General features: G+C 48.0%; 7 protein-coding genes across 7 annotated transcripts; 6 read left to right on the top strand and 1 right to left on the bottom strand.

Annotated features, from left to right (window-relative positions):
- Positions 1-159: 159 nt before the first annotated feature.
- Positions 160-2,913, top strand: CNBA1520 (hypothetical protein; the record flags this gene model as incomplete). The annotated part of the gene is made up of 13 exons (XM_773059.1): positions 160-341; positions 390-451; positions 508-708; positions 756-909; positions 965-1,059; positions 1,111-1,248; positions 1,301-1,527; positions 1,579-1,917; positions 1,972-2,077; positions 2,134-2,192; positions 2,255-2,333; positions 2,398-2,483; positions 2,569-2,913. 13 exons carry the CDS (start codon positions 160-162, stop codon positions 2,911-2,913), a joined length of 2,073 nt encoding a protein of 690 aa, XP_778152.1.
- Positions 2,914-3,611: 698 nt separating this feature from the next.
- Positions 3,612-5,543, top strand: CNBA1510 (hypothetical protein; the record flags this gene model as incomplete). Its single annotated transcript, XM_773058.1, has 6 exons — positions 3,612-3,715; positions 3,786-4,273; positions 4,335-4,409; positions 4,464-4,549; positions 4,600-4,642; positions 4,699-5,543. The coding sequence occupies 6 exons, from the start codon at positions 3,612-3,614 to the stop codon at positions 5,541-5,543; spliced, it is 1,641 nt and encodes a 546-aa protein (XP_778151.1).
- A 251-nt stretch (positions 5,544-5,794) lies between these two features.
- On the bottom strand, positions 5,795-7,963 carry CNBA1500 (hypothetical protein; the record flags this gene model as incomplete). Its single annotated transcript, XM_773057.1, has 3 exons — positions 5,795-6,166; positions 6,220-7,660; positions 7,719-7,963. 3 exons carry the CDS (start codon positions 7,961-7,963, stop codon positions 5,795-5,797), a joined length of 2,058 nt encoding a protein of 685 aa, XP_778150.1.
- Positions 7,964-8,287: 324 nt separating this feature from the next.
- On the top strand, positions 8,288-10,375 carry CNBA1490 (hypothetical protein; the record flags this gene model as incomplete). The annotated part of the gene is made up of 5 exons (XM_773056.1): positions 8,288-8,852; positions 8,906-9,029; positions 9,082-9,486; positions 9,543-10,209; positions 10,277-10,375. The coding sequence occupies 5 exons, from the start codon at positions 8,288-8,290 to the stop codon at positions 10,373-10,375; spliced, it is 1,860 nt and encodes a 619-aa protein (XP_778149.1).
- Positions 10,376-11,467: 1,092 nt separating this feature from the next.
- CNBA1480 (hypothetical protein) lies at positions 11,468-12,654 on the top strand (the record flags this gene model as incomplete). The annotated part of the gene is made up of 6 exons (XM_773055.1): positions 11,468-11,486; positions 11,545-11,602; positions 11,660-12,102; positions 12,150-12,261; positions 12,315-12,534; positions 12,595-12,654. 6 exons carry the CDS (start codon positions 11,468-11,470, stop codon positions 12,652-12,654), a joined length of 912 nt encoding a protein of 303 aa, XP_778148.1.
- Positions 12,655-13,953: 1,299 nt separating this feature from the next.
- On the top strand, positions 13,954-15,642 carry CNBA1470 (hypothetical protein; the record flags this gene model as incomplete). Its single annotated transcript, XM_773054.1, has 6 exons — positions 13,954-14,170; positions 14,227-14,269; positions 14,318-14,397; positions 14,454-14,513; positions 14,573-14,954; positions 15,006-15,642. 6 exons carry the CDS (start codon positions 13,954-13,956, stop codon positions 15,640-15,642), a joined length of 1,419 nt encoding a protein of 472 aa, XP_778147.1.
- Positions 15,643-16,352: 710 nt separating this feature from the next.
- Positions 16,353-19,778, top strand: CNBA1460 (hypothetical protein; the record flags this gene model as incomplete). The annotated part of the gene is made up of 14 exons (XM_773053.1): positions 16,353-16,490; positions 16,550-16,805; positions 16,860-16,950; positions 17,012-17,096; positions 17,148-17,244; positions 17,306-17,405; positions 17,461-17,570; positions 17,619-17,791; positions 17,847-17,991; positions 18,041-18,323; positions 18,386-18,528; positions 18,583-18,809; positions 18,867-19,200; positions 19,507-19,778. The coding sequence occupies 14 exons, from the start codon at positions 16,353-16,355 to the stop codon at positions 19,776-19,778; spliced, it is 2,454 nt and encodes an 817-aa protein (XP_778146.1).
- Between the last annotated feature and the right edge of the window lie 1,602 nt (positions 19,779-21,380).

Genomic DNA, 21,380 nt, shown 5'->3' with positions numbered 1-21,380 from the left:
GTATTACGTAAACATGTAACTCATCGTCGTCACTCCAGCAGGCCGTTCGGGTGCTTGTTGACACCAACGAAACCCACCATCTTCTCGGGCTCGGACGAACATCTTTTTGCCATATTAGTCCTTTTAGTTCTCCTCGGGTTTAGGCTGCTCAAATATCCGATGAGACATTCATCGCTAGCACTGCTATCCTCATTACTGTTATTATCTCTACCAACTTTTGCCTTTTGGCCTTTCAAAGAAAAGCGATTCAAAGACGAGGCATTCATCAATGCTGGACCTTTAGGGTTGAGTAAGCTTGGTGGAAGGGTTGCTGCTATAGGAGACTGGGATGGGGATTCGAAGTGCGTACTCCGCTGTCGGTCATGAAGACTGTACTGACTATGTGTCAGGCTTGATTTATTTACACTTTCAGACGAAGCCAAAACAGTGCAAATACATTTATGGAACGGCGGTTGGTCCTACTCGATAATTTCGCCTCCAAAAATCCAAACTAACGCATTGCATCAGATAAGTACAAGTACATCCCCTCACACACTCTCAGCCTTTCCGAGCGTATAATAAATGTGGTCCCGGGCGATTACAACCACGATGGTCATCTCGATCTTCTTTTAATGTACGATAAGTCCGAAGGTGGAGGCTGGTGGGGATCAAAAGTGGAGAGATTAGGAATGGGAGTATATTTAGGAGGCGGGCCTGATGGAGGTTTTCGTAAGTTTCAATTGTCACAAAGACTTGACTGAGCCTCCGTTCCGCAGAAGAAGAATCATGGACTTTGCCACTGTCGACGCCGTCTCAACCAATGGTATATGATGCCGATGGCTCGCTAAGACCGTCGCTTCTGGGTTACCAACCTACTGAAACAGGGGAGGGCGTAGTAAGCTGGAGGAATAATGGTACAGGGTTTACATTGTAGGTCAATTCCAACTAGCCTCCGTCACCTATATCATCCTTATTGGCAATGCAGGGAAATACCTCAGTTACGGCCTATAGATCAGATCTGCACCATGGCAAATCCGCATAGTAGTGCATTCGTTGATATTGACGGAGACTGCCTTCCAGGTGAGAAAAGAAATGCTTTGAATCGAAGCCTCATACCTAATGTTTCATTAGACCTCGTTTTACATTGCAGCCGATCAAAGTCCGTCAGTTTCATTCAAATATGGCTCAATCGTGGGGATGCTGGATATATCCTCGCTCGATCATATGATCTACCTTCTGGTAGCGGTCCGATCTCTTTTGCCGATACAAGTAAGTCGAAGTCATTGGAAGTTTGCGAAACTAACACATTGTCTCTCGGCAGATCGTGACGGCTCAGTAGATATAATTTTCCCAACTTGTACTCACAAATCAACTTCGACTGGGCTGGGTCGAGATTGCAGCATCAACATTGCGCAAAATAAACAGGTTCCGTTATGCTCTACCGAGGGCTCGCAATGGAACACGGATGGATTGCTGAAGTGCAGAGGTTGGGGTGACATGTGTTTGTCCGATGAGAAATTTGAGTTCAGCTTTGATGAGTCTGATCCCGTAAGTCAACGACGTTCCGGGGTAGTTACGTGATTTTGACCAGCGCTGCAGTCCTTTGCCTCCATTCCTCTCAGCGAACTACTTCCTGACTCTTCCAATCCTGGTATCCTTCTTCATTCGCCTTCTGATTCGTCCATACCTCTCCCTCTTCGCCCTGGTGACTTCAACGTGGATGGATTCCCAGATTTCCTATTCGTCACGTCCGATGATACAAAATCTTCGAAAAGCACACAGGTCAATATTTTGGAGAATGTGCCTTGTGCAAAGGGAGTGATCGGCTGTAAGAAGGGAGTAAGAAGGGGATGGAGATTGGGACATGGGAAGGGATGGTATGACTTGGAGGGGATCACCGATGCTGTGGGCGCTAGCTGGCTCGATTTGGACGAGGATGTACGTGTTTTCTCCTGGGAAAAAGAATGTGGCATAGGTTGATCAACAATTTAGGGATCTCTAGACATCATGGTTCAACGATCTGGGGACCAAATCGGCCATAAAGTGACTTTCATTCAAAACAACTTCTATCATGATGCATTTTTCCTCAAAACGGAAGGTGAGTCTACTAGGCTCCGTATGCTTTTGAATCGAACTGCTAATTCAAGCACACAGTTCTCAATGGTGTTTGTGATGGCAAATGTGAGCCAGTGGCTGGCGGAAAGTCTTACAATGTGGGTCTCCCGTACCCATTTCTGGACGAATATAACGACTAATATTCTAACAATGTTGTCAGCCTCTGGGTGTCAGCTATTCAGGAGCCACGTACAAGTTTACTGTGCTTGATACCGCCGGACATCGGGTAGCCCAGCAGGGTATGTTATGGCCAACCAATTCATCGTCAATACTCACACAAAATGTTAACCACGTCGTTCATAGTGGCTCAACTGCCGCAAACGGGCTACCATGCCTTGCAGACTCCTTACGCATTTTTTGGGTTGGGTCGCACGAATAACTATGTTGAAGTGAGTCCTGCAGTTTGAACGCCACCATACGTAAATGCATTAAACACCATCGCTGACGCGCAACGCGTTTTTTTTCCTTATCCAGAAACTGTTTATCGGCGTATCTCTTGCCCCTCCCAACCACATCACTTTCCTGGAGTCTCTTATTCCCAATTCTCAAGTAATAATCAACCCTCCTTATCCTGCTGCCATATCCAGCCCAGACGAGAAGAGAGAAGAGCCCCGATCGCCAGTGAAGGCGCGTTCTACGGAGTGGAAGTCCCAGCTTTACTTGAAACCTGGCGAATGGGTCCCTTGGGTGGGCGCAGCGGTCCTAGGTACGGTTATCGTTCTGGGTACTGTTGTCTTGGGATTGAATGAGCGGGAAAAGCGGGAAGATGAGAGAGATAGACAGCGGGCATTGCATGCGATTAATTTCCAGGCATTGTAATCTTGTATTAGTAGCATATATTTTTTTCTACCGATGATGCATGGGGCTAACATCATTAGCGGTAGACCCAACCGTTGCTCGCACCACGCAACGATCGCACTGGAGACTGGTGGGGGGGCAGAGAACCAGGAATCTGGAAAGGGGTAACTCCGAAAGGGGTGCGTCCCTGAGACGGGTGGTGGCGACTGATCTTTACTGAAGGACATAAGATGTCACACTGAAGTTGAGTATATGTGAAAAATGAGGCGAGGTGTGATTCTTAAGCATGCCCTCCGTTTTCCTGTTTTCTTTTTTTTGTCTCTTTCCTTTCCACCAACTACAAAAACTTATCATCTTTAATTTTCTCCTCGTCAAAGGCACCAGCAGGTTGAGCCTCGCATTGCCCCGTTCCGTTTATTATTGTTCTCTTCGTTCAGTGTCTCAGCTCATCAAGGTGGCCCGAGCGTCTGTTCGATCGATCGTACCTCTTCTGGGTGAGTTGTTAATCATCACATAACGAAAGATGTTTTTCATAGATCTTTCTCTCTTGGATCAATGAATCTGTAGTACTAACACATTTTGTAGCTTCATTGGGTTGACCCCACTTCCGGAACTCTTCTCCCTCATTTACACCTTCGCCCCCTGGCGGCAGTCCCTCGCCTTTTACATTACCACAACCTACACTCATCCACCTTATATCCCACCCTTCCTGCTGCTCCATGTTCTTTGCTCCAATGACTCTTGTCCAGCTGTGCTCGGCTCTCATCTTTATGCTGCTCCCCGTTTCAGCCCATATCGCCTTGTGGGATCCAGCCATGTATGGGTCGGTAGTCATCCCTTCTCAGGCCTGCTGTGCAAGTTTATTCCACTGACTGAAACTACTCTATAAATAGCTGGGATGACGACCCCAACCAGTCTGGCCCTGTAACCCCTCTAATGGATCTTACCTTTGACCAATGGTGGTTCCATGGTTACATCAACAGCCCTCCTGCTAACAACTCGATTATGGAACTGCCCGCCGGCGGGACATACCATGGTCAAGTCGCTTGTAACAAGGCTCTTACTTCCTATGGCCAAGATCCCGCTAAGCAGACAGGTATATACGCCTGTGATGGTACAGGTCCTTCAGGTGGTATCGGTGCTATGCATACCAGTGATGCGTGGGAGAGCTCTGACCCCCAAGATGTCAAAGGATGCGCTATCGGTATTGCTTATGAGAGTAATGTCGCCAAGATTCAACCAGAAAACTTCACGGTGATCAGCGTCAACTACACTTGTCCTTGGAAGAAGCAAGTCGAATTTCAGATCCCGTCCGATCTCCCTCCTTGTCCCAAGGGGGGTTGTCATTGCATGTGGGGTTGGGTACATGCTGCTGATGCTGGTGAGCACTGTTCACTATGTATATCTCAGACACATAACTAAATAGCATCTTTTGCGCCCAGGATCTGAGCAGAACTATTTCCTTGGCTACAGGTGTAACATCACCGGTGCTACTGGGGTAAAACCTCTTCCTCAAGGTTAGTAATAGGAATTAGGCATTCACAATCTGAGATTGACCAGTCGATCTCCAGCCAACACTGCGAATAAGTGTGGCTATCCCACGGACACGTCAAATTGCACCTTGGGTGCGAAACAACCTCACTACTGGTTCCAGAAGGCATTTAGTCACTTTGCCTTTACGAAACACGTTGCTCACCCTTCTTACAGGAAAGAAACAACAATTTCCAAGACACTTACGATCCCCCATTCTGTATGTCACTGTCCATCAGACAACCTGGACTGCAGCTGACCATAACCCACTAATAGACAATGGGGCATATGGGTTCATGAATGGTGCTCAGACGGATCTCTTTGATGCGGTCAATAAGAGTAATCCGACCAACACAAATGTCACGACTTCTTCAGGGAATGTCAACGTATCCGAAGCTCTGGGCTCTTCTGTGGCCGTTTCTTCCGCCACAGTCTCAGCCTCCGAGGGTCGGAGCTCGTTGGTCATTTCTTCCCCTATCGTCTCTTCTGTGTCATCGTCTACAAACGTCATGGCCACCACATCCCTGACATCACAGTCTGTTCCGTCAGCAACGACGTTTTCTGCGGACGTTGTTGCCGCTTTGCAGACCTCCAGTTCCCCTAGTGACTCTACAAGGTCTTCCTCAGCCAGCCAGACGTCTGCCCCATCTTCCGCTGCTAAGACTTCCCATGCCCTGGATGGCACTGCCGATCCTGCGACCACGCTTAGAACCACCTTGACCCGAACCATCACCATGTACCGATCGTCGACAACATCGACTACTTCAGCGAGTTCTTCGTCTGATGCAAGTCCATCCAATTCGTCTTTCATGGCCTCTACATCTGTCATTACGTCTGAGTCGAGTTCAGTGTCAATCCCCAGTTCTATTTCTGTTGCGATCCTCTACAGTCCTCTTGTCTCCACCCTTTCACTTTCTACATCCTCTTTGTCCTCAACTTTTACCGCTGCTGCGACATCTCCAGCCACGACGGAAATACCCCCTATCGTGGCTGACGCAAACTTGTCCTCCACAAAATCAAGTACTTGTAAGCGCAAGAGATCTGGCATTAGAAAGCATAGGATCAAGGAAGGCAGAAGAAAAGAGAGAGTTCTGGGCAGGGCAATTGGCGGTGCGACCTGATCAAGTGCCGGGCAATGACATTGAGCTTCGTTTTTTCAGAGGTTCTAGGAACCCAAGCATTTAATCGGCAGCGCCGAGCCATTTCGTCGTTATATCATCCAATGTAGTCAACTTGATAAGATCAGCAACAACCAACACGTGGTTCCTGGCCAGCTGTGATTTTTCGTTAATAGTCATACATGATAAAACAAAATGCCAAATTGTACAGGCGTAGTGTAAAAAGAGTCCCATTTACCACCTTCAGCTGCCGTTCAGGCACCCACAGACCCCATTGCCTTTTTCAACCTCATCCTCAGCATCTCATCTCTTGATACAGGTGCGCTACCCGATGAACTAGCGCCGTAGGGTCCAATTTTATGCTCAGGGATGGTTGACTCTTTCACGGACTCTAAAACTTCCTCTGATGCAGTCGTTCCTTTTGTCTGTGCCTCGGACAATCCTATTGCAGGCTTTGATTTCAACGGAGAAGAGGGAGCTGCGGCGAACGTGGCGGGAGTGGGAGTGTTTGCTCCAGACTCTGTGGCTGACGGTGAGATGGTGATTGCGGGGTCGTCACTGGGGCTGAGCTTGCGGACAGTCTCGATGCAAATGGCTCTTCGTCGCCATCTTCTTCGCCTCGTAAACTATCATAAATATAATCAATGAACTACCTTTGGTGGGCTGAAGCGATACTCACCTTGCCTAAACCGCCTTTTGAACCGACATTCTCCCATTTATTGTCCCCGTATACCCAGCCATCTGCATCAGTTGCTGCATCTCTCTCAGGAATAGTCTCCGATGGAAGAGGTGCGGATCCAGGTTGTTGCCCTATTTGTGTACTCGGTGTCCCCTCTGAACCCTCTTCATCCGTAGCATCATAACTCCCTGTCCTACCTCTGACCGATTCACCGCTTCTTCTCGGAGAGCTTGCCGTTGCTGAAGGTGCAGTCCCGCTGACCGCCCTCGCCTTTAACCTTTCAAGGCCTTTGGTAAATGCCTGCTCAGCTATTGATTGTGCACGCGATCCCGCCGAGGAAGTAGAATCCTCCGTACTAGAAGGGCTATAGGCGGTCGGTGAACCAAAGGCACTGATAAAAGAGGAAGGTCGACTAGCAGTACGTGCTTGAGGGGATTGAGGCTGATTATGGTGCTGGCCCTGATGTAGAGAATGACCGGAATCCGGATCATTCTCAGGTGGCAAGACTGGGTTGGTTTGAGTGCCGGGCGCAGCACTGGCGCCAGGTCCACTCCGAACGATAGACCAGTCGTCGTCCAGCCATTTCCACTCTGCCGACCTCATCACCCTGGCATATCTGTCCTTCATTGTAGCGGTGTTGATAACAACGGAGACAGGCGCCGGTAAAGTGAATGCTTGGGGAGGAGAAACAGGAAGCAAATGGGAGTCACACCAGCTAGGCCTTTCCTGAGGAAGGAGGGCAGATGTCCAGTCGAGTCCCATCCACCATCGCTGATTCTCATGGATCTCGAAACGAAAGTAGATAGGGGATTCCACTTTGATATGGGACTCTTCCTTTCCTTCAGATTTTTCTCTTTCCACTTCAAGGGCAGATCCAGAAGGTACTTTGCCAGACATTTTGGGACGGAATGCGAAGGCGAGGGAGGGTCGACGGGAGGCCGTCCACTTTGATTTGAACCAACCCCAAAGAGAAAAGTTCAGCTTGAAACGATAAGAGGTTTCCGGAGGCGAGCCAAAAGTAAAGAGGAAGGCTAACGCGACAGCTTGTCGGAAGAATAAAGACCCAGACAGAAGGTTGATGAAATGCGCCAGGGGCGGGGACGGCAGTAGTAGGATGACGGTGCCGATGAGAGCGAGCAAAGTCTTATACCCAACTACGAGTTGGCCTAGAACAAGCCATGTGCCCCAAAGAACTGCAAGGCCTCTAATGAGACGCACGGGGCCCAGCTGTCGGAAACGCGCATAGACGTCTGACATGGCTGGAAGAGGCGATATAGGCAGAAGAGCGTAGATCTCGTTCAAGTCGGAAAGTGTGAGTAGGAGTGTGTCATGTGTCGCGGGAGAGGATGGTGAATTCTCCGTTGGCGTCTTTTGAGTGTTTTTGAGACGAAGGGTGGCAAGCGGTAGCAGTGGTAAAAATACCAAAGGGGGTAGGAGGAATCTTATGGAGCAGCAGCCTGTCAGCAATGGCCGTTCACCCATAAAAGTTCATGACATACCTAAAAGCTGGCTGAGAGCCAAGGCAGAGCGCCCACCAGGCTCCGACCACCATCCAGCTCTCGACCCTCCTCCCCGGTGACCAGAGAAATACCTGAAGAACATGCTTGAAGAGGGCTATGGGCCTGGCAAAGAGGACGAGGAGACGCAAGTAGGGTGTGGGGAGGGAGGCTACGAGATCGTGTGACTGGAGAAGTTGGGCATTGTGGGAGGCGGCTGAGGGGTTGGCGGGCTGTTGGGGCGACATGGGGGCTGTGCGTGTGGTGTATGGATCCGTGTCCGTTACAATGACAGCTGTCCCGCGTGATGGGTTCCGGTTATTTCAATCCCTCTTCACTATTTTATGGACCAACTATCTACGTACTCATCGTCCACCGATGCGCCGGCGGCCACTCACCGAGCTCCGCTCCCCGGCCATGACGTCCGTCGCGGCCATCGCCGCTTACCTCTCAAGATTTTTCTGTGGCAATAACGATAAAAACATACGAACAGTAAAGCGTATGTATAATAATCAACTGCTTGAATATACTACCAGCGCTGATAACTGGCTGCCAACAATCAGGACACTATAATGGCTGTCAGCAAGAAATCCAGAAAAAGTGAACCTTCGGCGGCTTTCACTGCAGCCGATGGTCTCGTTCTCGATCAGAGCGAAATCATGAGGGCCATGTTGGCCGCTCAGAAGGGAAAGCAAAAAGAAGAGAGCGAGGGGAACGACGAATCAGACGAAGAAGATGATGATGTCTCAAATGAAGGGGAAGACGAGGGAGAAAGTTCAGGCAGCGAGGCCGAATCATCGGTCGCTGCTCAACGGAATCTCAAACGCCGGCGATCTCTTTCATTCGAGCTGGATGCAGAGGGCGAAGAGGACAAAGAAAATGAAGAATCTGAACCACGGCCACAGCCCAGTTCAGGAGCCGGCATGCTTTCTCGTACGGCTTTAGCTACCAAGGATATGACCCCAAAACCCCGATCTAAACCCCAGCCTAACGGTCTTCCGTCGGCATCCAAACCTTCTGCCGACGTAACATTCGAAAGTCTTGGTCTTTCACGCCCCTTAATCACTGCCTTAGCATCTATCAACATCAAGAAACCTACGGAGATTCAAGCAGCATGCGTTGAACCCATTCTTTCAGGTATGTTAATTTCCTTTCTGTATATCTCTGAAGTCTGTCTGACTATGGCATAGGGAGAGACTGCATTGGTGGCGCGAAGACCGGTAGCGGTAAGACGATGGCCTTTGCTCTTCCCATTGTAGAGAGGATTGCAAGGGATCCTTTCGGAGTCTGGGCGGTTGTCCTCACTCCCACTCGGTGAGTCCCATTGCCTCAGGTACATGTAAAAGGTGATCTAACTAGTATGCAGAGAGTTGGCATATCAGCTCAGTGAACAGTTCCTCGTTATTGGAAAACCCCTCGGTCTTACTACAGCAACCATCGTGGGTGGTATGGACATGATGAAGCAAGCACAGGAGCTTGAGGCTCGACCGCATATTATAGTTGCGACACCGGGGCGACTCTGTGATCTTCTGAGAAGTGGTGGTGTTGGGCCCGGAAAGCTCAGTAGAGTCCGCACACTAGTGCTGGATGAAGCTGACAGGATGCTCACCCCTTCCTTTGCCCCTGAACTTGCCTACCTTTTCTCTCAAATCCCAGCCAAGAGGCAGACTTGTCTCTTCACTGCCACAGTCAGTGAGGCAATCATGGAGTTGGCCAACAAAGAACCCCCTGCAGGGAAACAACGACCATTCGTTTATCGTGTTGCGTCCGAGTAAGAAGAATATTCCATCTCCGCCCTTTTGTCCTTACTGACTAACGTTCAATCAGTACTTTAACCGTCTCCAATTTGAAGCAGAAATACCTTTTCATTCCCAGTCAAATTCGCGATCCTTACCTCCTTTACATCCTTCAAAATCCTCTGGAAGACATAGACGTTGCCCTCCGCGTAGATCCGAAAAAGGCAAAAGCCAGGGAACGAGAGGCGGCTCTTGGCAAGAAGGGCAAGAAGCCCAAACAGGCTAAAGAAGAAGAAGACGCTCCGTCTGTTCCATCTACCGTCATCTTCACGCAGCGTTGCGCCACTGCCCATCTCTTACACCTACTACTCAACTCTCTCGATATCCCATCGGTGCCTCTCCATTCTCACCTTACCCAACCTCAACGTCTTCTTTCCCTTGCTCGTTTCAGGGCACACGAAGTTCCTGTTTTGGTGACCACTGATGTCGGATCGCGTGGGCTCGATATCCCCGAAGTAGCTATGGTCATCAACTGGGACTGCCCCCGTCGGTCAGATGATTACGTTCATCGGGTTGGTCGTACAGCCCGTGCTGGTCGAGGGGGTGTTGCTGTGACAATCATCACCGAAAGGGACACGGAGTTGGTCAAGATCATTGAGGATGAGGTGAACGTCCGACTGGAAGAATTGAAGTTGGATGAAGACAAGGTGTTGGAAGGGCTGAACAAGGTGTCGTTGGCTAGGAGAATGGCGACTATGGTAGGTCAACTTTCTGTTCTATCAAAAATTTTGATCGATACTGATTGCCACCCTATATGGGGAACAGGAGATGCATGATTCTGGTTTTGGTGAGCGTCAGGCCACAAACAAGGCGAAGCAGATCAAGAGGATGAAGAGGGATGCTGCAGCTGCTGGCAAGGCGTAGATGAGGCTAAAAGGGCCATAATTATCATTTCGGTTTCCTTTCCCACGACCATTTTGTATGCAGCATCTTTGAGCGCAGCCAGCCCGCAGCAGCCATCAACTAATCGTTCCTAAGTAAGAAAGATAAGTAAGAAAGATTCGATAATCCTATCGCTGCACTGTTATAATGACCAATATTACGTTATTTTTGGTACATATGACATGTATGTAGCGAGTGTGAACTATTAAATAATCCTGTACGTATGCTCAGTCGAGCTTTTAGGAATTGAAGGAAGATGTCGTGTAGGAGTAGTCATAAGTCGCAATAATGTCCCTTATTACGTAGGTAAGTCACAACAGAAGTGTCCCTCCCCCTCAACCTTGCGCATGGCATGCTTTTGCCCACCATTCGAGAGTGTGGTAGAATTCAGAATCTTTGCTGTGCTGTAGTTGTCAATGGTGGGTTTCCCGTATGGAAATGAAATACATGGCAATCCCGAACACACCATCCAACTATATGCCCTGCTTTCAAGGCGTATGGCCAACGGAAAAGGCAAGCACACTTCTTGTCATTGCATGTAATAGGACGGGTACTGCCCTGGTCCTGATGAAGATCTGGTGTACCTGAGATAGGCGGTATAAAGGTGGTCAGGAGGCAGGTGGAATTGCCATACGGTAGCAGGTAGTAGCTATAGGTTTAAGGTTACTAAATAATTATATTTATTGTAAAGGCTGTCCGAATCAAGTAAGACGGTTTTGTTTTGGTTCAAGTGCAATAATAGCACTAACTAGGTAATGGCGGTGGGCGGGACAGATCTCAGCCATGGGGGGAGGCATATATGACCCAAGTAAATCAATAGTGGATATGGATGTAAAGTAAACTATGCGTCGATTTGATCTGATCTGATCTGAGGAGAGACGGAGCCTTCAGCTTCGGGCTCTTTCCATTTATCATGCACTTCTTCACAACAGGGAGGACGCCAACAGCTGGCTGTTTTATTTCGTCCAAATTTTTATCAACAAACATTGTATGCGTTTGTTTCATCTTTCACGGCATCTCATTCAGTCCAAAACCTTCTCCTTAAACAGAATCACCTTTCCAGTCTACAGCAAAATGGAAAATAACGAGAAAGGTGCATAGAACCCCACAATGGCGCGGAGTCACGTCGAGCTGATAATAACTGTTCACAGTCCTTGTCGGATGTATCGGTGGCAGTGGTCTTTACCACCTTGACAACCTCACCTTTGTGTAAGCTCGCGTGTCATGTCGCCGCCCGTGAACAGTCGCTTATGCATAGTTTATCAGCAAAACCGTTCATATTGAGACTCCCTGGGGCAAGCCTTCCTCTCCTATAAATATCTCCTCTCTCCCCTCCGGCGCCCTCGTTGCTTTCATTTCCCGTCACGGTTCCCATCACAGCATCACCCCCAGCGAGGTTCCTTGCCGAGCAAATATCGCCGCCCTGAAGCACATCGGATGTGAGGCTATCATTGCCTTCTCTGCGGTCGGTTCTCTGCGAGAGGAAATTGCCCCTGGTCATTTCATCATCCCCGATCAGATCATCGACAGAACCAAGGGTATCAGAGAGGACACCTTCTTTAGGGGAGAAGGACTGGTCGTCCACTCCATGTTCGGTGAACCATTCAGTCAGAAACTCAATGCTTTCGTGGCTCCCAGAGTGGAAAAAATCCTGAAGGAGACAGGGGACGTCGTCTTGCACACTGGAAAAACTGTGGTTTGCATGGAGGGTACGTAAACGAAAATATCGACTATCAGGGGCTCACGCTAGCTATAGGTCCTGCCTTCTCTACTCGAGCGGAGTCTCTTATGTATCGACAGTGGGGTGGTGACATTATCAACATGTCCGTCATTCCTGAAGCCAAGCTCGCCCGCGAGGCTGAACTTGAGTAAGTCATTTTTCTTTCTCGTCCAAATGGACAATTATTGAGCACAAAGTCAGTTACACCCTCATCTGCACTTCCACGGACTTTGACGCTTGGCGAACCGGCTACGATCCCGTGACTGTCGAGGAAGTCGTCAAGGTCCTCCACACCAACGCCGGCAACTCCCGTGCCGTTGCTGCTGGTATCCTGCAAGATGTTCACGATGTTGTTGTCGAAGGCAAGACCTTGACCGACATCAAGGGCTCTATGAAGTTTGCCTGTGTCACCAGGAAGGATGTGAGTTCGCTGTACTGCTTGGCAGCACATGTGGAAAATGAGCTGATGATGGGATAATAGATCCAACCAGAGGCTTCCAGGAAGAAGCTTTCTTACATTCTGCCTTACTTCTCCGATTAGATTATCTAGAATATAAATATGTACACTCTGAACAGTCAGCAAATTAACATAGTGGAATAAACCGCAGTTGAATGGCTGCGGAGGTTGGATGGCCTTCTTCTCCTTCCGGAAATAAAGTGCTTTCTTACGTAGTGACCGCGGAGATGTAAATCATGACTAATGACTAATGATTAGATTATTCTAGTCGAAGGGAGGCCGACAAAGTCCTGATGTTGCGCGACTATCGTTTTGATGGTAAGCGGCAAGATCGGCATTCTTGGCTACCAAAGAAGACGTCAAACCGCATTATGGCAACCTCCTTTGTGCTTCTGGTGGCTGGCATTGTGCAGAATGACAATGGAAAAAGGTTGAAGAAAATGGATATATAATTGTTAAGTATGTACTGTTATTTACACTAGAAATCAGAAGTGTCATAGATGGGTTTACTACTGTAATTAATATGACATTTTTGATGAGGTTAATGCCGCGATTAATGAGCCGGTCTCCCCGCTATTATTAGGAAAGCTAATCAATGTGGGACAGGTGGGCCAGGGTCCATGCATGGAACGCTTCCTCATTTCTTCATTCTTCTTGATCATCGGTGGGACAGCAGTAGTTGAGAAAATCGGCGATGGCCACTATCAGAACATCATGTTTGATGTTGTCATCATCCGTCCCGCAGTTCCGTCCCTTGTCTCAGGTACGAGCGGGTTCCAGAGAACAAGAAAAATAGGTCAGAAACGAAAAATAGTGAAGGGAGAGGGAAGGCAAGACACGCTAGCCGCCGACCATAGCATCAATTTTACGTCATTAAAGTAGGTAAAAAAGTGCCTTTATTTAGCTCTTCCCATCGTTCCTCATCCTTATTTACTCAAATTCTCGACTAGATTATTCAATCAGTCTCACAAGAGGGTTTTTCGCGTTCTGCGTTCCCCTCCATGTCCAATCTGTCCACTTGCCGGGTCCCGGAAACCTGGACTTCTTCCCGCTTGGCATGCCTCATTTCTGCTTCTAAGATCGAGCCTTGCATTTTGAGGACTGAAAACCTGACGTCTGAGGAGATAGCAGCAGCAGCAGACACGGTTAATAAAGACGTCAGAGTAGCGGAATTTCGATCAAGGCTCGAGAAGTCGTATTCCTGTTACACCTTACATCAAGAAAGCTGTATCTTATAACAGAAGTTATTATCCCACTTCCATCTTATTCTCACTGTGGTCTCTACAGGGCATTTTAATTTCTGGACAGTGCTAATTTTTGAGCAGTGCTTTCTTTACCGTATCTTACGCTCTCTCATTTCGGCCTTCTTCCTTCTCTTCTTCGATGGTCATGTTCTCGCTCGACGCGTTCATATTTTCTACGATTTGCCTGCTTTCACATCTTCCCGCGGCTTTCGCTTTTGGTGTACAGAGCTACCCCAATCTTTTCTTTGACGCGTCCACAATTGTGAACAACGAATGGTTCAATGGCATTGATTCCCGATGGGCAAGGGCGATGAGTGAATACTGGGCTCAGACATTGATACAATATGGTCCTTGGTGTAAGTGTTGTAGTCTAGGACGCGTGACTCGTAGCTGCTGACTGAGGAACGTCCAGCTGTGACGAACAAGTCAATCGCTGCCAAATCCGGAGACAAGAAGTAAGTATAATCATATTTGTTAAGCTGTATATTGACAACGATGCGCAGAGATTACCTTAGTTGGGCTGTCTACCATTGGCCAGATTGCTCAAACGTACAAAATACCACCGAGTTGACTACAGAAGAAGGTGAGCAATGATTTAGCTCCACTAGTTCAAGGTCATACCTGACACTCGTGCCACAGTGTGGGATGAATGTGATTATGTTGTGCGGGACGGTCAGGTGAACCCTGATACAGAGCTAGGTAAGATCCATATGGATTTGCTGGTCGTCAATAATGTATCTGATGGTATTCCTTTTCAGTCAAAGATAAGGAGGCTTTGCAAAATATGAGCAACAGCATCTACCTCTCTGCCATGGCCTACCTCCACACCGGTGACTCGCAGTACACAACGCACATCAATCACGCGCTTCACACTTTCTTCATCAACAATGAAACTCGTATGAATCCCAATCTCAATTATGCCCAAGTCATCCGCGGGCCAGGCGATCAAATGGGTCGACACACCGGTGTGCTTGATTTGGCGTGTATGGCGAAGATTGTCAGTGGCGTGCAAGTCATGCGGTCAGTTAAGCCAGTGGAATGGCAGCAAGAGACCGAGACTGGGATGATGCAGTGGGCTTCGGAGCAGTTAGATTGGCTTTACACTAGCGAGCTGGGTCTCGCAGAGTTGAACGCTACAAAGTGAGCCATTTTCTTTGTATATAATATCACATGTACTGATCAGTGTTTCAGTAACCACGGTACTTTTGCCGTGAACCAGGTATGCGCCCTTAACGTTCTTCTGAACCAGAGTGACGCATGTGCCACTGCTCTTGATGATTTCTACAATGGCATCTACTTGGACCAAATTGATGCCAACGGTGATCAACCGCTTGAATCTGCGCGAACCCGTCCATACCATTATCGAGCGTACAATCTTATGGCTCTTGTTACGAACGCGCAGTTTGGTGACTTTGTTGGCTTATCGCCATCTGCATGGGAGCGCCGAAGTGCAGCGAACGCCACCATAGTTGATGCTGTCCACTACGCGATGCTTCAGAATTACACGACCTCGGATGAATTAAATCAAGAAAAAGCCCTTAACCCTGTTGTCGCTGCTATATCTGCCAAATACGGTGATCCGGATAACAAATACGCCGACTTCTTGAAGAGTACCGATCCGTATTTCCCAGGTCAACCTTGGTTTGCATTGAACGAAGGTCTGAGCGATGCGGGCATCAAACAAGGGCTCCTGGAGACCACATATGGGCCAGTGCCTCCTCAGCCAACTTTAGGGGCTGGGTCACCGGACGACCTGGAGTATGGGAAGAAAAGAGACTGGAAGCCAAGAGGGGCAGGATGGCCAACAGGGGCACCTAGAGCCCCGTAGATTACGGGGAAATAAGGAGGTTTACTTGGGGTGTGACGGGATGGATGGAAGGCTGTGGAATTCATATCTTGAAACGTCTAATGATGGAAGGAGTAGTATTATCTTGGATCATGGACTTTTCAGGTATCTCTGTCATACAAGGTCAGCGATAACATATTGTTGTATATTTTATATCCCTAGCACATGAGATGCACTCGCGATGTACGTCACCTTTAGTCGAAAAAAAACAACAACAAGAAGAGAAAGCTCCGATGAAACGAATGCTCTACTGACTTACCTAGACGGCACGTTGTGCGACGAGGTGTCTGTTGATCATTGTTCAACAGTGCAGTCGTGATCGAGCCCGTGCAATTTTTGGAAATGTGTTACTTACCCATCGGGCGATTGTATACATCCGCTATTCGTTGAGGGCGGCCCAACCACCGACGGCGCCAGCCAGCCAGCAGTCAGTTTGTTTCATTACGTAATTGACGTTCTTCCCTGTCCACCTCGCAAGTGGAGGTTCGTCGTTTGACAACGAAAGAATGAGTAGTCAGACGCGTTGTTGTGGGCTACAGCCGGCGAGCTAAGAATCGAACATTCTATTACTTAACTTCGGATCTCCTTTTCAGACCCGGCCCATAGAAACTGATCTCAACAACCCTTCGGAACCCTCATACTGCAAGACCGAAACCACCTCGAGCTCTATCAAACCAATCGTGGAATTTCACATGACGTTCGACACATCTCCAACTTTACTCAGTTCTCGGGTCTTCAGGGGGGCCAGTCCAGACCCAACGTACCGTGGAATCTCTTGGAGTAATGAGGGCCAGTGTATGGTAGTAACCCCCCGAACTATAACAATACTAGTACGTATTTCAGAAGCTGCCCTTTTCTAAGTCATAAACTAAGACTTCTGACTGTGAAGACTCCACACATCGCTTCTTCCCTGCCACCGCCTCGTAATCCGTTGACAAGTCAGCAATCTATGAAGATATCGGAGGCTCAAAAGCTCTCCAATATCAAGCCTGGGATTCAAGCGACAGACAGTGGATACAACAACAGCACCCAACAACTCAAGGCTAGAAGGTTGGAAGGCGGCGGAGTGCAGTGGTGGTCGACAGCAATAAATGTTGAGATAAATGAAGAGAGGGAATGGCTATATGGATGGGGAGATGTATCAGGTTGGTACATGCAGCCACTATCTTGATAGATACTCATATCCGGCTCTTCGTCAGATAACTACTTGTCAATGGTGGAAACCGACAGTAAAGGGGCAACTGTACGGCAGGCAACTTGGTCACCGTCTGGCTTAAGTAATTTGGGCAGGTCAGACTAAGTGTCTCATTAAGATGTTTCTCTGTCTACGGACTCTGATTCTTAGGTGTAGCTGTCTTTTGGTGGTTCTCACAACTTCTTTACAGGTGTCTGTCTACGCTCCTGTGGAAAACCCTCTTACCCAACGCTGGGTAGAAGTGGGCACTTTCCTTTTTTTCCCTGTGGAAGAGGCTCATTAAGTTTTGCAGATAGCGGATCTAACAATGTTGACTAAGGAGCTGCTCCCTCCCAAAGAAATCCTTAATGGATTAACCTCTCGGGGGATGCTTGAAATGAGAGCTTCCAGTTAGTTAATTTATTACCCAAACTCTTCTGCACTACGATAAATCAATCAACTTTGTAACAGGTGTCTCATGGTCTCCAAGCCTTCCGCTCTCATCGATGTTAGGTGTAGATGGCAGTATACTTGCTGTTTCCGATAGAATCGGCAAACTTGCCTTGTGGACGTACGTGCAAGGCTCGATAGGCTAGCAGTCCATTTGCTAATTATAGAGCTACTAGCTATGGGCATCAGAAAAGATTTCAGCGGTTAGCATCCATATCTATTGGGTCGCCAGCAAACTGGATTGCCGATATTTCGTGGTCCGATTGGACTGTCAAGGGTGATACATGTGGGCAAAAGTTGCAACTGGCAAAAGCGAGACCTGACGGCTCTGTAGGCGAAGCGCTTCTTGCACTAGTATTTACAGACGGTTCCGTGCAGTTACTGAAAATCCAACAACATGCGAAGCAGAAGCTTGACAGTTTGTCTGGATGGAGTTGTACTATTGGAGAGCCAGTTAATGTCGACGACAGCGACCGTAGGCCAATAACGGCGGTAAAATGGGTGAAGGTATAGTATCCTATTCTCTTCCGATTTTTTCTTACGCTAAGAGGATCCAATGAAGGATGTACTCGTCTGGACGAAGGCAGGTTCTGTGCACATGTTCGCTAATGATGAAAGCCAAAGCGTTCCTTGGAAAGGCATGCGAAATCTGAGACTAGAAAGAGTGGGTGACTGGGCAAACGCCAATGGCTTGAGTGCCTGCGTTGGTGAGTGGATAATTGTACCATTGCAACTGTTGTGCTTATATACGGCAAGGGATCCACCTCATCAATTCTTCCACTCTCATGATCACTCTTTCCTCACTGACCACTCACTTCGTGTATTCATTCGATGAGAGTCCGGAGATTGCCCCGACAGTAGAAAATCTACGCCTAACATGGCCCCTACGACAGATGTCCCTTGAGCCTTTGCCAATCAGTCAGCCTTACTTGGTTGAACGATGGCGAGAGTTGACTAGCAACCATGCTGGATGGACATTACAGACATCAGGGTGGGCGGCCGTTGGCGAATATGGAAACAATTTGACCTGGATAACGGAGTGAGTATTGTCTAAGCTGGATATCAAGATATGATGCATATTAGCTAATCTTAATTCATTAGACCGATCAATCTTCATACGTTGCATGTATCGGCCGATGCTGATCGCAATAGTCACTTTTTCATGGCGAACTTTGATAATGTGATCCCACCGGAAAAGCCAGTGTTATCGGCCTTGGAAGAGATAGTAGAGAAACCGCCTAATCGTCAGTCCATGGTTTGGCAGGCTTGCATACCTTGTCAGTACTGATAGGCCGCAGTTCTTCGTATCTCTTCAAAGTTCGCTCTTTTGCCATTTTTACTACATTTGTCTAGTTCCCTCCAAGAAGACTTGGCGGCCGATTTGTTACAGTTCCTTTCCTCTGCTGTGGATGGAACGGCCGATCTGAAATCCATGGTGGCGCTCAAAAACTGGCCCGTCGACGTCTGGGAAAGCTCGGCGCTCAATTCCCTTCGCATTTGTCTTGTGCTCACGATATGGTGTACAGTAAGCACCATTTGAATGTGCTAAGAATTGACCTAACTTTGCCCTGATTCCCGCAAGTCGGCATTCCCAGCGTTTGCAAACGAATTCCAAACACTTAGATTGAAGATATCGACGTGTCTCCACTCCTATCTTATCACCCTGACATTGTCATGGCTTGTCACAACGGAAATTGCGTCGAGACCAATCGGATCTTTCGACCGACGTTTCCTGCATCGCCTTATCAAGAGTGTCGAAGGGAGCCCGGGCCCGACTATAGCGCCTATTATTTCTGTTGCGGCCGAAGTCAACCAATCTCGCGCCAGGCATTTGGCTGCAGAGCTCGGTATGGATGGAGATGCTGGTCTTTCGGGGGAACCGGACGAAGATAAGGAAACATCGGCCGACGGGTCACGTAAGTCGTAACCATATTATGTGGGCGTGACAAATTGTAAAGCGCACCTCGGGCGGTAGTCCGCGTCGTTACAAATCATATTTCAGGGATTATAATCTCGCTACTCTTTTGTTCTGACCAATCCGGAACGCTTCATTACCACCCAGATACGTGCGTTTTGCACGCTGACCACGCGTCGCATCTGGGTTGGAGATGAGGACCAGTATTCATCAAATGGAGAGAATATGTACGCCACGTAGACGATAGGCGAGAAGAGGATATTGATGCATACCGCAGATGTCGCGCTGACCTTATATTTTGTTGTAGCCTTCGCCGCAGAAACATGCTCTGTGACCGGTCTTCCGATAACTGAAGCCCGTTGCCGCAGATGCACCACGTGCTCTGCGTGTTCTTTGATTCCAGAGCGCGATTTCGCTCTCCAAGCGGTTGTCGGCCGTGATGGCAAGCCAGAAGCACCCCGAAATATACAAACAGGTATTGGCCAGACTGATTGGATTGTATCAACGCTACTGGAAGGAGCTATTGGGTGCGTGATTTGTGGATCTAGGTGGGCTTCAAGCGCCGGGTACGCGTTGTGAACTGTGACTTTGATCTGGAATTTTCGCATTGAAAGCGGAAGACGGAGGTAGGCGAGTTATTCGTAGCCTGTCATGCCATGGCTTTCCAGTACCCAGTAATACATGTACAAATTATTAACGGTACAAGTACTGTATGAGCTTTCGATATCATATGTGCATTAGGTTTTCTTCCATTGGCTTTCTATTACTGTGCTACTGCTAGCCTCGCTGAGATCTCACCTCCCATAGATCTTCCAGTGACCGATCCATGATAACACCATCCTTCTACCAGTCACAACAATCTCATTACAAACTACATGTCTACAACTCATCCGTAGATGACATGACATGATGTCAGCATCAACTGGGCTAAGGGAACTTGCGAAGAGTTGATTGGTTAACTATTTAGAGGACAAAACGAGTGACCGTGACCGTCTACTGTTGTACTTCAATCATGCAACATCTTAGCCGTCTCGTGTCCTTCCCATCGTAACCGCCGCCGTGGTTGTCGCTGAACGTGTTAATAAATGGCGGGCGCTAGGCACATAAATGAATTTAGCGCATACTTGTTGACTAGTAACAATTTGCAACTTTCCAAAGGAGAAGAAAGATCGGAGGTTCCATTTTGTACATTCCCTCTTTCCTAACACCGACCACGGAATTGTTTGAAGTGCGACAATAGGATGGAAACAACGAACGATGTCCAGTCTATAATCTCTTTCTTTGTCTACCACTAGCTGTTCGGCGGTTGGCAGAATAATACTGCTTGCTGTCATAACCACCTATTCGCCACTCCAATGTAAATGGCTTTTGACTCGACTTCCGTGGGCTTTTTAGTTTCTAGTAGTCAAAAATATTTTGGTGCGTAAATCATGGTCGTGCCAAGGCTCAAGACCTTTGTTGGTCGTTTCGTTCATCGAATCATATCATCGGTCGTGGACCGTCCTCCATCATTCATCGTCGTATCACTACCGCATTTGGTGACCGGAACAGAAGAGCTTTAAACCTTCTGCCTCTGCAACCGTACACGTTGGACTCTCATACAAGTACGAAAAACAGTCTATATGCAGAAGGAAGAATGAGAATATTCTATTTACGCTAACAGCTCTGTCAACATACAAAGAAGAATTGAAAGTGATCGACGACGATTGAACAGAGTGGGGGACGATGAACGAACTGCGATATCTCCCGAACTTCGATATCCACATCGGAGGGAGTCGCGAAAGCGGTCGCCGACCAATGGGCAATGGCCAAATTGCAAACCGGGCAATTTATCTCAAGCTTGTTGTGCTGTGTCTCCAACTCGTGTTCATTTTCCGTCAATTCCTAATCATTTTTAACACCTTTTTTATCTATATCATCGGAATCTTTCGCAACTTGTGAATCATATCTCCCTCCATCTTACCAAATATTCGGATATCGTGGAGAAACCAACTATCCGTGCCATTAATTACTATGCCATGGTATACCCCGGCACGGAAGTATGAAGAACCGCATTTGGTTTATCAACGGATCGACTCGGGAAAGAAATCAATAATTGTGAAGTTTCCAAAGGAAAGGAATAGGCCATCTTGGCTGTTCCCATGACGAAAATTGGTAGTAACCTTAATGAAATCAGGCGGC

This window comes from Cryptococcus neoformans, chromosome 1, assembly GCF_000149385.1.
Source record: "Cryptococcus neoformans var. neoformans B-3501A chromosome 1, whole genome shotgun sequence".
Taxonomy (NCBI): Eukaryota; Fungi; Basidiomycota; class Tremellomycetes; order Tremellales; family Cryptococcaceae; genus Cryptococcus; species Cryptococcus deneoformans.
This window is presented reverse-complemented; position numbering and strand designations above follow the sequence as displayed.